This window comes from Oppia nitens, unplaced genomic scaffold (assembly GCF_028296485.1).
Source record: "Oppia nitens isolate AA-2021 unplaced genomic scaffold, nextdenovo-longstitch-racon4-pilon3 scaffold43_pilon_pilon_pilon, whole genome shotgun sequence".
Classification (NCBI taxonomy): domain Eukaryota; kingdom Metazoa; phylum Arthropoda; class Arachnida; order Sarcoptiformes; family Oppiidae; genus Oppia; species Oppia nitens.
The window spans coordinates 824,987-837,311 of record NW_026533225.1 but is presented as its reverse complement, the minus strand read 5'-3'; the positions used below and the strand labels follow the sequence as shown (position 1 = coordinate 837,311).

Here is a 12,325-nt window from a genome sequence, read left to right as displayed (position 1 = left end):
ACTGGTCTGCGGTCGCATTACATCACAGCTTTGCCCGCATAGCACATCACTGCGTGGGATATGATGCATACTTATCGAACTGCAGTCAATGCCTACCTGCTGAACGCGGGATTTATTTGAGAGGGTACCTCCCGAACACCCCTCGTTATTCCTACGACTACGTGTAATCATATTTATATATTTTGTGGCCTTTTTACGGGGTCCCGGTCCCTAGAGAAAGCTCAACACTAACATGTGTCTATTGCCACCCATTTCTCACCACTAACATGTGTTTGTTGAAATAGGATTTTTATTTTTATTTTTTTGAAACAAAAGTGGCCATTGCGTGTGAGGACGAGTAACTACTCGAAGGGTGAAGGGACATCCTTGCGGACGTCCCTTCGGGGTGGGGGCACCTTTTTACAGGCACCCCCGGGTGGGAGTACCCTTGCGGGTACCCCCAGGTGGGCACCGATACCGAAGTACCGATACCCGGGTCGGGCAGAAACTCGTCCTCACTTAGCACCCCGCTTTCCCCATACTACTTAAGTTGGCCGTCCTAAACAGCGTTGGTTGGGCAGGGACGGGAAGCACAGTTAAAACAATTTTTTTTTCTCAGAAAAATTGCTTTCCACATCAGGGCTCGAACTCACGATCTTACTCTCCATTACTCTACTAGCCCTACACACTAACCACTACACCACTGTGCCTCCTCTTATTATTATTATTATTATTATTATTATTATTATTATTATTATTATTATTATTATTATTATTATTATTATTATTATTATTATTATTATTATTATTATTATTATTATTAGTTCAATCAGATGGTGGTAATCATAATAACCATAAAAAGTGTAAATCAGATGAAAGATACTGTGAACAGGAGGGCTATTATACAGATTTTTGTTGTTTCATTGATGATGAATGTATTACTATTAAACCTTTAGGCGATTTTAATGGTTGGATTAGTTTACAAAACAATTGTAGAAAAATAAATAATTAAATATTTTGTTAAAAAATTTTTAGTAAATAATAGTTAATATATTAATTTATTTATAAAATTTAAATAAAATTTAATTATATCTAATATAAAATTAATAAATCATAATTATAGAATTTTTTTATTAAACATTTAATAAAATTTAAAAATTAAATAATGTATTTATTTTCTATGTACAAACAATTGATTTTTATATATGTGTATTTAAAATGAATGAATTAAAATTGTTATTTTTATAATTAATTTTTATAATGCTTAAAAACAATTATTTTAATAATAATATACATAATTTTTCGATTAATTATTTCTTTTATAAATTTATACATTTATTACAAATATTTAAAAATTAATTAAAATATTTTATATTAGATATTTTCTACTTATAAACAATTGTTTTATTATAAACAACCTTTAATTTTAAACTACTATGATTAACTTTTACGTTAAATATATAATTATAAAAATTTTTTGGATTAATAATAAATTTTGTTTTAAATTTTTTAGCAATTTTTTCACTAAAATCAGTAATTTGTAAAATAGATATTAAATAAATAATAACTAAAACATAATTATTTTTAAACTAAATAAATAGATTTTTAAGGTTTTTTTTATTATAGATATTAGTTTTCTTAAAATTATTTAATATTTAATAGTATTATTTTTTTTGTTAAAAATATATTATTTATAAATACATTGATTGATAAATTCAAGTAAAATATAAAATAAAATATTTTTATGATAGTATTATATTTAAAGTTTATTTTTATTTATTTTTTTAAATAATTACTAAACATAAGAATTATTTTACTGTAATTAAAATATATAAAAATATTAATAATAGTTTTTAATGTGATCTTTATAAAAAAATAATACAGATAATAATATTTATTATATTTTAATAAACAATTTATCATATTTAAAAAAATTAATTATTATATAAATTAATAAAAGTATTTATAATGTAAAAAATGTTTAAAATTAATAAATAATTTATTGTTTAAAGAAAATATTTTATTGTGTTAAAAAACTAAAAATAATTAATTATATATTTTAATATATAATTTGAATAAATAATTGATATTTTTAGAAAAATAATTCCACAAAAATTCCTTAAATTTAATGAAAATTATATAATTTTTTTATTATTTATTATATTAATGAACTATAAAAGTAATTGTTTTAACAATTAATGTTAATAAATAAATTATATAAGTTTATTGAAACTATAAAAATGTGTTTATTTTATATTAAAAAGAATTTTTAGAAAAAATATTTTATATGTTTAAAAAAAAAGTTTATAAACATTAAGAAAAATATTATTTTTAATTTAAATTAAATAAAACAAATTTCTAATAAAATCATACACAACATAAAAATTCACCAAAATGTTAAAGTTTATACTATTAACTGTTTGTTTATTTATGTTGATTAACTTGAGTAGGTATATTATTTATTAATTTTTTTTAAAAATAAATATTGGTTAATTATATTTATGATATAATTTTTTGTCTAAAAATAATAATAATAATTTGTTAATTGTATGTAAATTAAAAAAAAAAAAAATAAAAAAGTTCTATATTTTTAATTATTAAACAATATTCAAATATAACATACTGTATATTTTTTTATTATATTATTTAGAAAAAAAATTAATTTTGTTATTATTATAACATTTAGTTCAATCAGATGGTGGTAACGATAATAACCATAAAAAGTGTAAATCAGATGAAAGATACTGTGAACAGGAGGACTATTATACAGATTATTGTTGTTTCATTGATGATGATTGTCCTGTATTTAGTTTTCAAGGCGATAAACAACGAGCCATTCAATTACAAAGATATTGTAGAAAAATTAAAAATTAATTAATTTTCATTTGATTTTTATCTTTAAAAAAAAATAATTATAATAGAATATAATTATAATTATTAATTATGTTAATAATAAACAAAAAAGTTAATTAATTTGATTTGATTTTTATTTTTAAAATAATAATAATATAATTATATTATATAGTCTAATATATATATGCTAATTTATTTTGTATTGTTTTTCTTTTATTATAAATAAATTATTAAAACATATTTAACATATGGTTAACATATTTACGGTTAATGGATTGCGGCTGAAAATTATGGCCAGAAATTAAACAAAAAAAAAATAATTAAATAAATAATAATAATAACTAAATCTTAATTATTTTTAACTAAATAAATAGTTTTTAGTTTTTTTTTAAATATTTTAGATTATACTGTATATGATATTATAGTTATTAGTTTTTTTTAAAACTTATTTAATATTTAAAAATATTATTTATTTTTGTTAAAATTATATTATTTATGAATAAATTCAGTAATTCAAGTAAAATAATTTTAATTTATTTATTTTAATTAGAAAATATATTATACTTAAATAAATATCAGTAAAGCAATAATAATAGATTTTAATCTGATTTTTATAAAAATAATAATAAAGGTTATAATAATAAATATATTTTAATAAACAATTCAACAATTTTTTTTAATAATAATAAATAATTTATTGTTTAAAGAAAATATATATTGTGTTAAAAAACTAATAAAATGTTTTAATAAATAATTTGAATAAATAGTTAACATTATAAAAAAAATAATTCCATAAAATTTCATAAATTTAATGAAAAATTATTATTATTTATTATATTAATGAACTATAAAAATAATAGTTTTACAATTAGTGTTAATAAATAAAATATATAAAAGTTTATTGAAACTATAAAAATGTGTTTACTTTATATTACAAAGCATTATTTAAAAAATTATTTAATATTAGAAAAAGTATATAAACATTAAGAAAAATAATTTTTTTTTAATTAAAATTAAATAAAACAAATTTAATTAAAAAAACACACACACAAACAAAATGACTAAAATGTTAAAGTTTATACTATTAGCTGTTTGTTTATTTATGTTAATTACTTTAAGTAAGTACTGTATAATTATTAGTAATAAATATTATTTTTAAAAAATTATTATTTTTTTTATATTGTTCATGTCTTAATATTTCGAAAAATTATATATATATATATATATATATATATATATATATATTAATTAGATTACAATATAACAATTATAATATGTATTTATTATTATTATTATTTTGTTTGTATTTTCATAATAAATATTTCATAATTAATATATAATTGTTATTAATATTTGTTATCAATTTAGTTGATGGCAACGATGGTAATCATAATAATCATAAAAAAAAGTGTAAATCAGATGAAAGATACTGTGAACAGGAGGACTATTATAAAGATTTTTGTTGTCCTATTGATAGTAAATGTTATATTATTAAGTATCCAGGTGATTTTCGTACACAAATTGAATTACGAAACAATTGTAGAGAACTATAATATTATTATAAAAATAATTACAGTAATTATTAAAAAAAAAATTTTAAAATTTAGATTATTATTATTCTTAATAGTTTTTATTGTTTTTCTATGTGTGTGAAGTAGTAATTAATTGTTGAAATAAATTATATTTTATGTTTAATGTATGAATAATTAAATAAATTAAAATTGTTTAAATTACTTAAAAAAAAATTTTATAACTAATTTATATAAACAAATTATACATAATTTATTACAACAGCAATATTTATAATTATTTATTGAATATTTCTTCTAATTAAAATTTTTACATATATTACAATTATTATAAATAAAATTACAATAGTTTACAATGGTTTACAATGGTTTACAATAAATAATTTTTTTTACTTATATACAATTTTATTTTTATAAACAACATTTAATTTTAAACTAGTATGATTTACTTGTACGTTAAATATATAATTATAAAAGCTTTTTGAATAAATAATAAATTTATTAATAAATTGTTTTAAAAATTTTTCAATAATATTCGTAAATTGTATAATGGTTGTACCATAATATAGACTAACTAAGCTTGCTATTAGTGAAAAAAATTCAATAAATAATAATCGATAACTAGTTACATAAATATATTCATCCAGGTGACTAAAATAAATATCTATTATGTAACTAGTATTAATTAAATCATTATTATAATTTATATTATGGCTTAATTCATAGACATAGGATGTATAATCAATTATATGCAAACATTTGTCTATACAATAATTATTAATATTATTGTCATAAATTTTATTGTCAAATAATAAATTTTTAATTAAATTATTATTGTGATATAATATTGATTTAGGATAATTATTATAATTATTATAATAATTATTAATATAACATTGATAAAAACATTGATTTGATGTTAATTTTTGATTTTTGTTATACGACTAAATAAAATATGCAAATTGTTAAGATTATTTTTATCAGTTACTAATACATTATTTTCGCCATAATATAATGATTCACTATTATCATGAAATATCACTTTGATAAAACTAATTAAATTGTTAAATATAGTATTATTTCGAAGCTTAATAATTATCGAATTTTGTGCCAATTTATTATCAATTAAATATTTATTATTATTGTTATCAAATTTAGTAAACATCATTAAACAATAACTTTCACTACTATAACTATATTTATAAGGAGATATTTCAGCACAATTTATGGGACGTTTGTTTTGAAATACTTTACATGAAATTAATGTTTTTATTGGTATAAATAGTGAATTTTGGTCATCAATTGTTATTTCACTATTAAATATATCCAAATCAAAATATTTTACAGTAGTATTAGACAATTTATTAAACTTGGTGACAATATATTTATTGCGTACTGTATTATTTAATAGGCTATCCTTATTAATACATATTGAAATAGCTGGTGGATCAATATGTTGTTTAATTGATTTAAATTCAACATTTGTTGTCAATTCAAATGATAAATATAATTGTATTAATTTAAATGATTGATATAGTGAACCGCAAACAACATGAAAATATAATAATGATTTTAGATTTAAAAATTTCATTTTTATTAAATAAATATATTAGTTTTTTAAAAGAAGACAATTAACTTTAATTTTATATATTATACTAATTCACAAACTTTTTTTATTTTATTAATTAATCTATACACCAATACAATAAACTTGAAATATATTGATGTTTATACTAACACGTCTAGACATTAGACTAATTTTATCATCAATAGTGTATTAATTAGTAAATGTTTATTAAATAAATGTAAATTATTTGTAATTAAATTTTTTTATTAAATTAATCTACATAGTAATTGACTTAAAGTTACTATGGATAAAATATTATTGAAAATAAAAACAAAACAAAACAATTAATTTCAAATATATATATATATTAAATAGATAATTATTAATATACATAAAAAGGTAATAATAAATAAAAAAAAACAACAAATTATTTGAAAAACAAAACAATTAGTTTTTTTTCTAAAAATAATTATTAGAAAAATAATAAAATAATTTATTTAATTACTTAAAATAACAGAAAAAAATTACTCAAAACTTTTCCTATATATACTATATTTATTGTATAAATATATTTTAATATTAATATTATTATTGGAAATCAATTTTATTTTTTATTTAACAATATAATTACTTTTATTTTTAAAAAAAAAATAATTTATTGAAATACAATGTAAAACATTTTCAAAAATAAATAAATAAATAGTTTTTAATTATCAATTTCTATTAAACTATTACTTCTATAGTTCATTAATTTAAATAATAATAATATTTTTTTCATTAAATTTTTAAAAAAAATTATGGAATTATTTTTCTAATAATATTAACTATTTATTCAAATTATTTGATTAAAACATATAATTATTAATTCTATTAGTTTTTTTAACACAATATATATATATATTTTTTCAAAACAATAAATTATTTATTATTATTATTATTAAAAAAAAATTGATGCCGTAGTCGATCGCTGCCGACACCGATGTCCGACTGCGACCGACTACGGCGTATGCCTTACTTGGATTGCGTACTCCGGGAATCGTTACGTGTCCTGGACTAACACTTGAAGACATCCGGGAAGAAGTGGACACTTTTATGTTTGCCGGACACGACACCAGTGCCCTATGTATGTCGTGGACACTGTATCTGTTGGGTCTGTATCCCGATGTTCAGCGCCGTTTGCATCAGGAATTGGATGCCCAGTCTATCGTTGCCGACACCGATGTCCGCGGCGACCAACTACGCCGTATGCCTTACTTGGATGCCGTACTCCGGGAATCGTTACGCCTGTATCCGCCGGTCATTAGGCGCGACATACGCCAGGATCTAGCGATTGGCGGTCAGTATACAGTGTACCGGCCGGTTCGGCGCTGTTTTTTTATCTGTATAGGACGTATGCATTTTGGGACAGTCGTGTGTCCTAACCGGTACGATACGCTTGAGTTCAAACCCGAGCGCTTTTATCGGCACTACTAATAGCTCCGGTTACTACTAGTCCCGGTAAGTAACAACACATACAGCAGCAGCAGCAGCCGCACCGGTAGTGGTCGTCGACCCGTTTGCTTACATACCGTTTTCGGCCGTTTCTAGCACAACCGTTATATTTGTCCAGTGTTTTACCTACCCCCCCCCCACCCCCACAATTGGTTGCCCAAACATAGTGTTGTCGGCGCAAAAAGTTAATGGCCGCAAATCGGGTCCGATCGGTCGACACAAATAAGCTGTTTAATGCCGTAGTCAGTAAACCGGTAAACGGATTGCGGCTAAAAAAATTATGGCCAGAAATTTATTTGTAAAAATATAAAATAAAATCCTAATTATTTTTTAACTAAATAAATAGATTTTAGTATTTTTTTTTTAATTATAGTTATTAGTTTTTTTTAAACTTATTTAATATTTAATAGTATTATTTATTTTTGTTAAAATTATATTATTTATCAAAACATTGATTGATAAATTCCAGAAAAATATAAAATAATTGTTTTTTTTTGATAGTATTTATAGTTTATTTGATTTATTTTTTAATAATTAGTAAACATAGGATCTATTTTAATTAAAAAAATATTTAAAAAATATTATTAACATTTTTTAATGAATTTTATAAAAAAATTATAATACAGATAATAATATTTATTATATTTTAATAAACAATAAAATAAATAAAATCCTAATTATTTTTTAACTAAATAAAGTACAGTTTTATATCTATATATAATATTTTTTTTAACTTTTTTGTTAATAAAATAAATAAAACTATAGTTACATTAGTATAACTTTTTTTAATTAATATTATAGCACTATTATAATTATTTATTTTGAAAAATATGTTTTCAAAAAAAATTATTTTGTAAAATAAAGTTACTTAATATGTATCAAAAACACTTTGTAATTCAATTACATTTTTTAATAAAAATATTTCTTTAAAAAACAGATACTTATGTCTTATTTTTTTAATTAATTAAATATTTAATTAAATAAAACAACATTTATATATTAAGTATATAATATTTATTAGTTAAATGAAGAAATAGTTTTGATAAGTAAAGTAAAAATTTTTTGGTTGAAAAAAATAATTATAATTAATTTTTTTAAAACTAATAGGTAAGCAATTATTATTTGTATTAATTATTATAATAGTAATTATTTATTTATTTAAATTCGTAGAATAATAATAATAATAATTTATATATATATAAACATTAATTATTTTGAAAAATTTACACTATTTTGTAGTTTAATACTATATTTTCTAAATAAATAATTAATTAATTTTTCTATATTTTTAAAACTAACAGAAAATTAATTAAAAACAAAATTAAACAAAATGGCCGTCTGGTTATTAATTAGTTTATCAATGCTATTGTTGGCATATATTAATCAGTCAATTAATGTCCAAAACACAATCAATGGTCAAACAATCAGCGCTAACAACACCACTAATCTAAACAATTTGACAAATAATTTGTTGAATAATAAAAATATTCAACAAAATAGCAGTAAATTACTGGAAAATAATGATAAAATGAGTAACGCTTTCCGATATATCGATAAATTTAATAAATTGTTTTGTCAGCCAAACCGTACCGATAGTGATATTGTACGCAAAGTTTGGAATTGCGAACAACAAACAGCAAAAATTAGTCCCGAAGCTGTTGTACAAAATTATAATCAAGTAAGTAGTTTAGAACTAATTAGTTAATAATAGTTTAGAACTAATTAGTTAATAATAGTTTAGAACTAATTAGTTAATAATAGTTTAGAACTAATTAGTTAATAATAGTTTAGAACTAATTAGTTAATAATAGTTTAGAACTAATTAGTTAATAATAGTTTAGAACTAATTAGTTAATAATAGTTTAGAACTAATTAGTTAATAATAGTTTAGAACTAATTAGTTAATAATAGTTTAGAACTAATTAGTTAATAATAGTTTAGAACTAATTAGTTAATAATAGTTTAGAACTAATTAGTTAATAATAGTTTAGAACTAATTAGTTAATAATAGTTTAGAACTAATTAGTTAATAATAGTTTAGAACTAATTAGTTAATAATAGTTAATAGTTTAGAACTAATTAAATAATAATAGTTAGTAGTTTAGAACTAATTAGTTAATAATAGTTAGTAGTTTAGAACTAATTAGTTAATAATAGTTAATAGTTCCGAACTAATTAGTTAATAATAGTTAATAGTTTAGAACTAATTAGTTAATATTAGTTAATAGTTTAGAACTAATTAGTTAATAATAGTTAGTAGTTTAGAACTAATTAGTTAATAGTTAATAAATTTTTTTTTAATAATTATTTAATATTTTTATAGATTCAAAAAATAATTGACATTTGTATGGAAGAGGAAAAAGATAGTTTAAATACAGAGTTAAAAGATTATACTAAAGTAAATCTTATAAATGCTAGTGATGTTAATATTGTCAAACGTTATCTATATTCTCAATGTTCGCCTAAAATGTCAAAATGTAAAATCCTGAAAAGTCAACATGATCAATTAATAAAACAATATTCAGCAATATACACTTACGATGATCTTCATTTAGCGGCTAAATTGAATTATGTAAATAAAAATTTTTAAATAATATATATATAAATATTTGTTGTTTATATTAATTGTTTTATTTGTAAATTCTAAAGGAATGTGCATTTAATGTTATGAATATTACACATAATGACAACCCTAACAACAACAACAATAACAACAATACTAATGGCAGCAAAAATCTTATAAAAAATGATAACGGATTGCACGGAATGTTTGCAAACGTAGAGAAATTGGATAAATTGTTTTGTCAGCCAAACCGTACCGACACTGATATTGTACGCAAAGTTAGGGATTGTAAGCAAAAAACAACGAATCAAAGTTCAGATTTATTACAACAATATTATAGTCAAGTTAGTTGAAAATAAGTTGAAAATAAGTTGAAAATAAGTTAAAAATAAGTAATTATTACTAATTATTACTAATTATTACTAATTATTACTTATTACTTATTATTACTTATTATTACTTATTTTTACTTATCTTTACTTATCTTTACTTATCTTTACTTATTTTTACTAATAATAAGTAATAATAAGTAATTATAAGTAATAATAAGTAAAATTATTTAGTTATTATTACTTATTATAAATTAATTAATACTTATTTTTACTTAATTTATTATTTATATTTATTATAACTAATTATAAGTAATAATAATAATAATAAGTTAAAAATAAGTAAAAATTTAAATTTATTTCTTTAAAAATAAAAACAACAACAAAACAGTATAACAAAATAATTGCTGAATGTATGGTTGAACAAAATGATAGAATAGCTGCCGAACTGAGCACCTATACCAAAGTCGATTGGTTGGCCAATACTGTAGATGGTCAAACTGTAAAACGTTTTCTATATTCAACATGTTCAATGGCAATGTCGACATGTAAAATACTAAAAAGTCATAATAATCCCCTAATCATTGAATTGAAACAGAAAATCAGCTTGGAACAATTTGGTAAATACGCTAGCGTATATTATGTAAGTATTGTTTTTTTTTTGAAAAAAAAAATTTTTTTTTTATGTATTTATTAACTAGCTATTTGTACGAAAATTTGATTTTTTAATTATTATTTTTTTTTTAAATTTTTAGGATTGTGCATTCAAATTTATTGGTAATGATAATAATAATAGTCATCAACCAAACAGTCCTACCCTTCCTAACAGTCCTATCCTTCCTAACAGTCCTAACAATCATAACAGTCATAACTTTCTAAAGTTTCATAACTTTCCAGAGTTTCCTAAATTTCAAGATTTTTAAAAAATAATTTCCAAACTTTTCTAAATTTTTCAAAAAATTTCCTAAAAATAAAATTTATAACAAATATTATTAATAATATTTTTTTTTATAAATTTTTTTTATACAATTCACAATATTGTAATTTTTTTTTTAAAAATTCAAATAAATAAATCTTTTAAAACATTATTATTCAATACATTTATATTTTTATTTATTAGCATTATTTAATATTATAATATATTTCATATAATATATAACTGTTTACAATCAATTACAATGTAATAATAAAAATTTAAAAATAATAAAAATAATAAAAAATAACTAAGTATTTACTCGTAAATAATAGATTGTAATTATAATTATAAAAATTCAATATTAATAATTTTTAAAATATTTCTATATTTTCTACATATATATATCATATACAGTATATATACAGTTTATATATACAGTATATATATATATACAGTGTATAACATTATATAATAATAAAATATTTTATTTTTAAAAATTAAAAATTAATTATTATTAACAATGTCTTTAGTTTAACGACTACAACAACCACAATAGCCGCCAATAACACAACACTGAGGATGACTACCAGTGCAACAGTAGATCGCTGAACAAGCGTTTGAACAAATATAACAATCAGCCGATCGGTTCGGTAGTATATCAGTACTGTTACTGTCGGGTATTATAAAACCTAAATAATTGAATATAAATTATAATTAGCATTATATACACACACACACAAAAAAACTATTAAAATTAACTTTTTTTATTACAAAAAAAATATAAAAGTAATTAATTATATATATATAAAATATATATTGTATTAAAAACTTACTCATTGTGGCCATCATTACATAGGAAATTACTATAAGTATAATAATAATTTTGTTCATTGTTGTTGTTTTTTTTTAAATAATAATTTTATAATAAAACAAAAATATTTTAATAACAAAATTTTTAGTTAACAAAAAATACTTTTATAAATATAAATTTTTTTTTTAGATAAATTCAATCTTTTTATATACTTTTATAGCTTAATAAAAAAATATATTATTAAGAAAAAATGTATAATTTTTTTTTTGTTTAACGGTATTTTATAT

The 12,325-nt window shown here is 19.6% G+C and overlaps 2 protein-coding genes across 2 annotated transcripts; both read left to right on the top strand.

Moving 5' to 3' along the window:
• Positions 1–4,203: 4,203 nt before the first annotated feature.
• On the top strand, positions 4,204–7,401 carry LOC128959268 (cytochrome P450 4V2-like). Its single transcript, XM_054305207.1, has 2 exons — positions 4,204–4,215; positions 6,889–7,401. The coding sequence occupies exons 1-2, from the start codon at positions 4,204–4,206 to the stop codon at positions 7,399–7,401; spliced, it is 525 nt and encodes a 174-aa protein (XP_054161182.1).
• Positions 7,402–8,448: 1,047 nt separating this feature from the next.
• Positions 8,449–11,240, top strand: LOC128959282 (putative uncharacterized protein DDB_G0279653). Its single transcript, XM_054305222.1, has 6 exons — positions 8,449–8,526; positions 8,721–9,097; positions 9,743–9,991; positions 10,069–10,326; positions 10,703–10,954; positions 11,067–11,240. Exons 2-6 carry the CDS (start codon positions 8,750–8,752, stop codon positions 11,232–11,234), a joined length of 1,275 nt encoding a protein of 424 aa, XP_054161197.1. The 5' UTR covers positions 8,449–8,526; positions 8,721–8,749; the 3' UTR covers positions 11,235–11,240.
• Positions 11,241–12,325: the final 1,085 nt, after the last annotated feature.

What these genes read in the sequence shown, in the direction of transcription:
- LOC128959282 (XM_054305222.1), top strand. Translation starts at nt 8,750, where the DNA reads ATGGCCGTCTGGTTATTAATTAGTTTATCAATGCTATTGTTGGCATAT. An exon ending in TACAACAATATTATAGTCAA is followed by an intron (nt 10,327 to 10,702) that starts GTTAGTTGAAAA and finishes ACAACAAAACAG; the next exon opens with TATAACAAAATAATTGCTGA. An exon ending in AATACGCTAGCGTATATTAT is followed by an intron (nt 10,955 to 11,066) that starts GTAAGTATTGTT and finishes TTAAATTTTTAG; the next exon opens with GATTGTGCATTCAAATTTAT.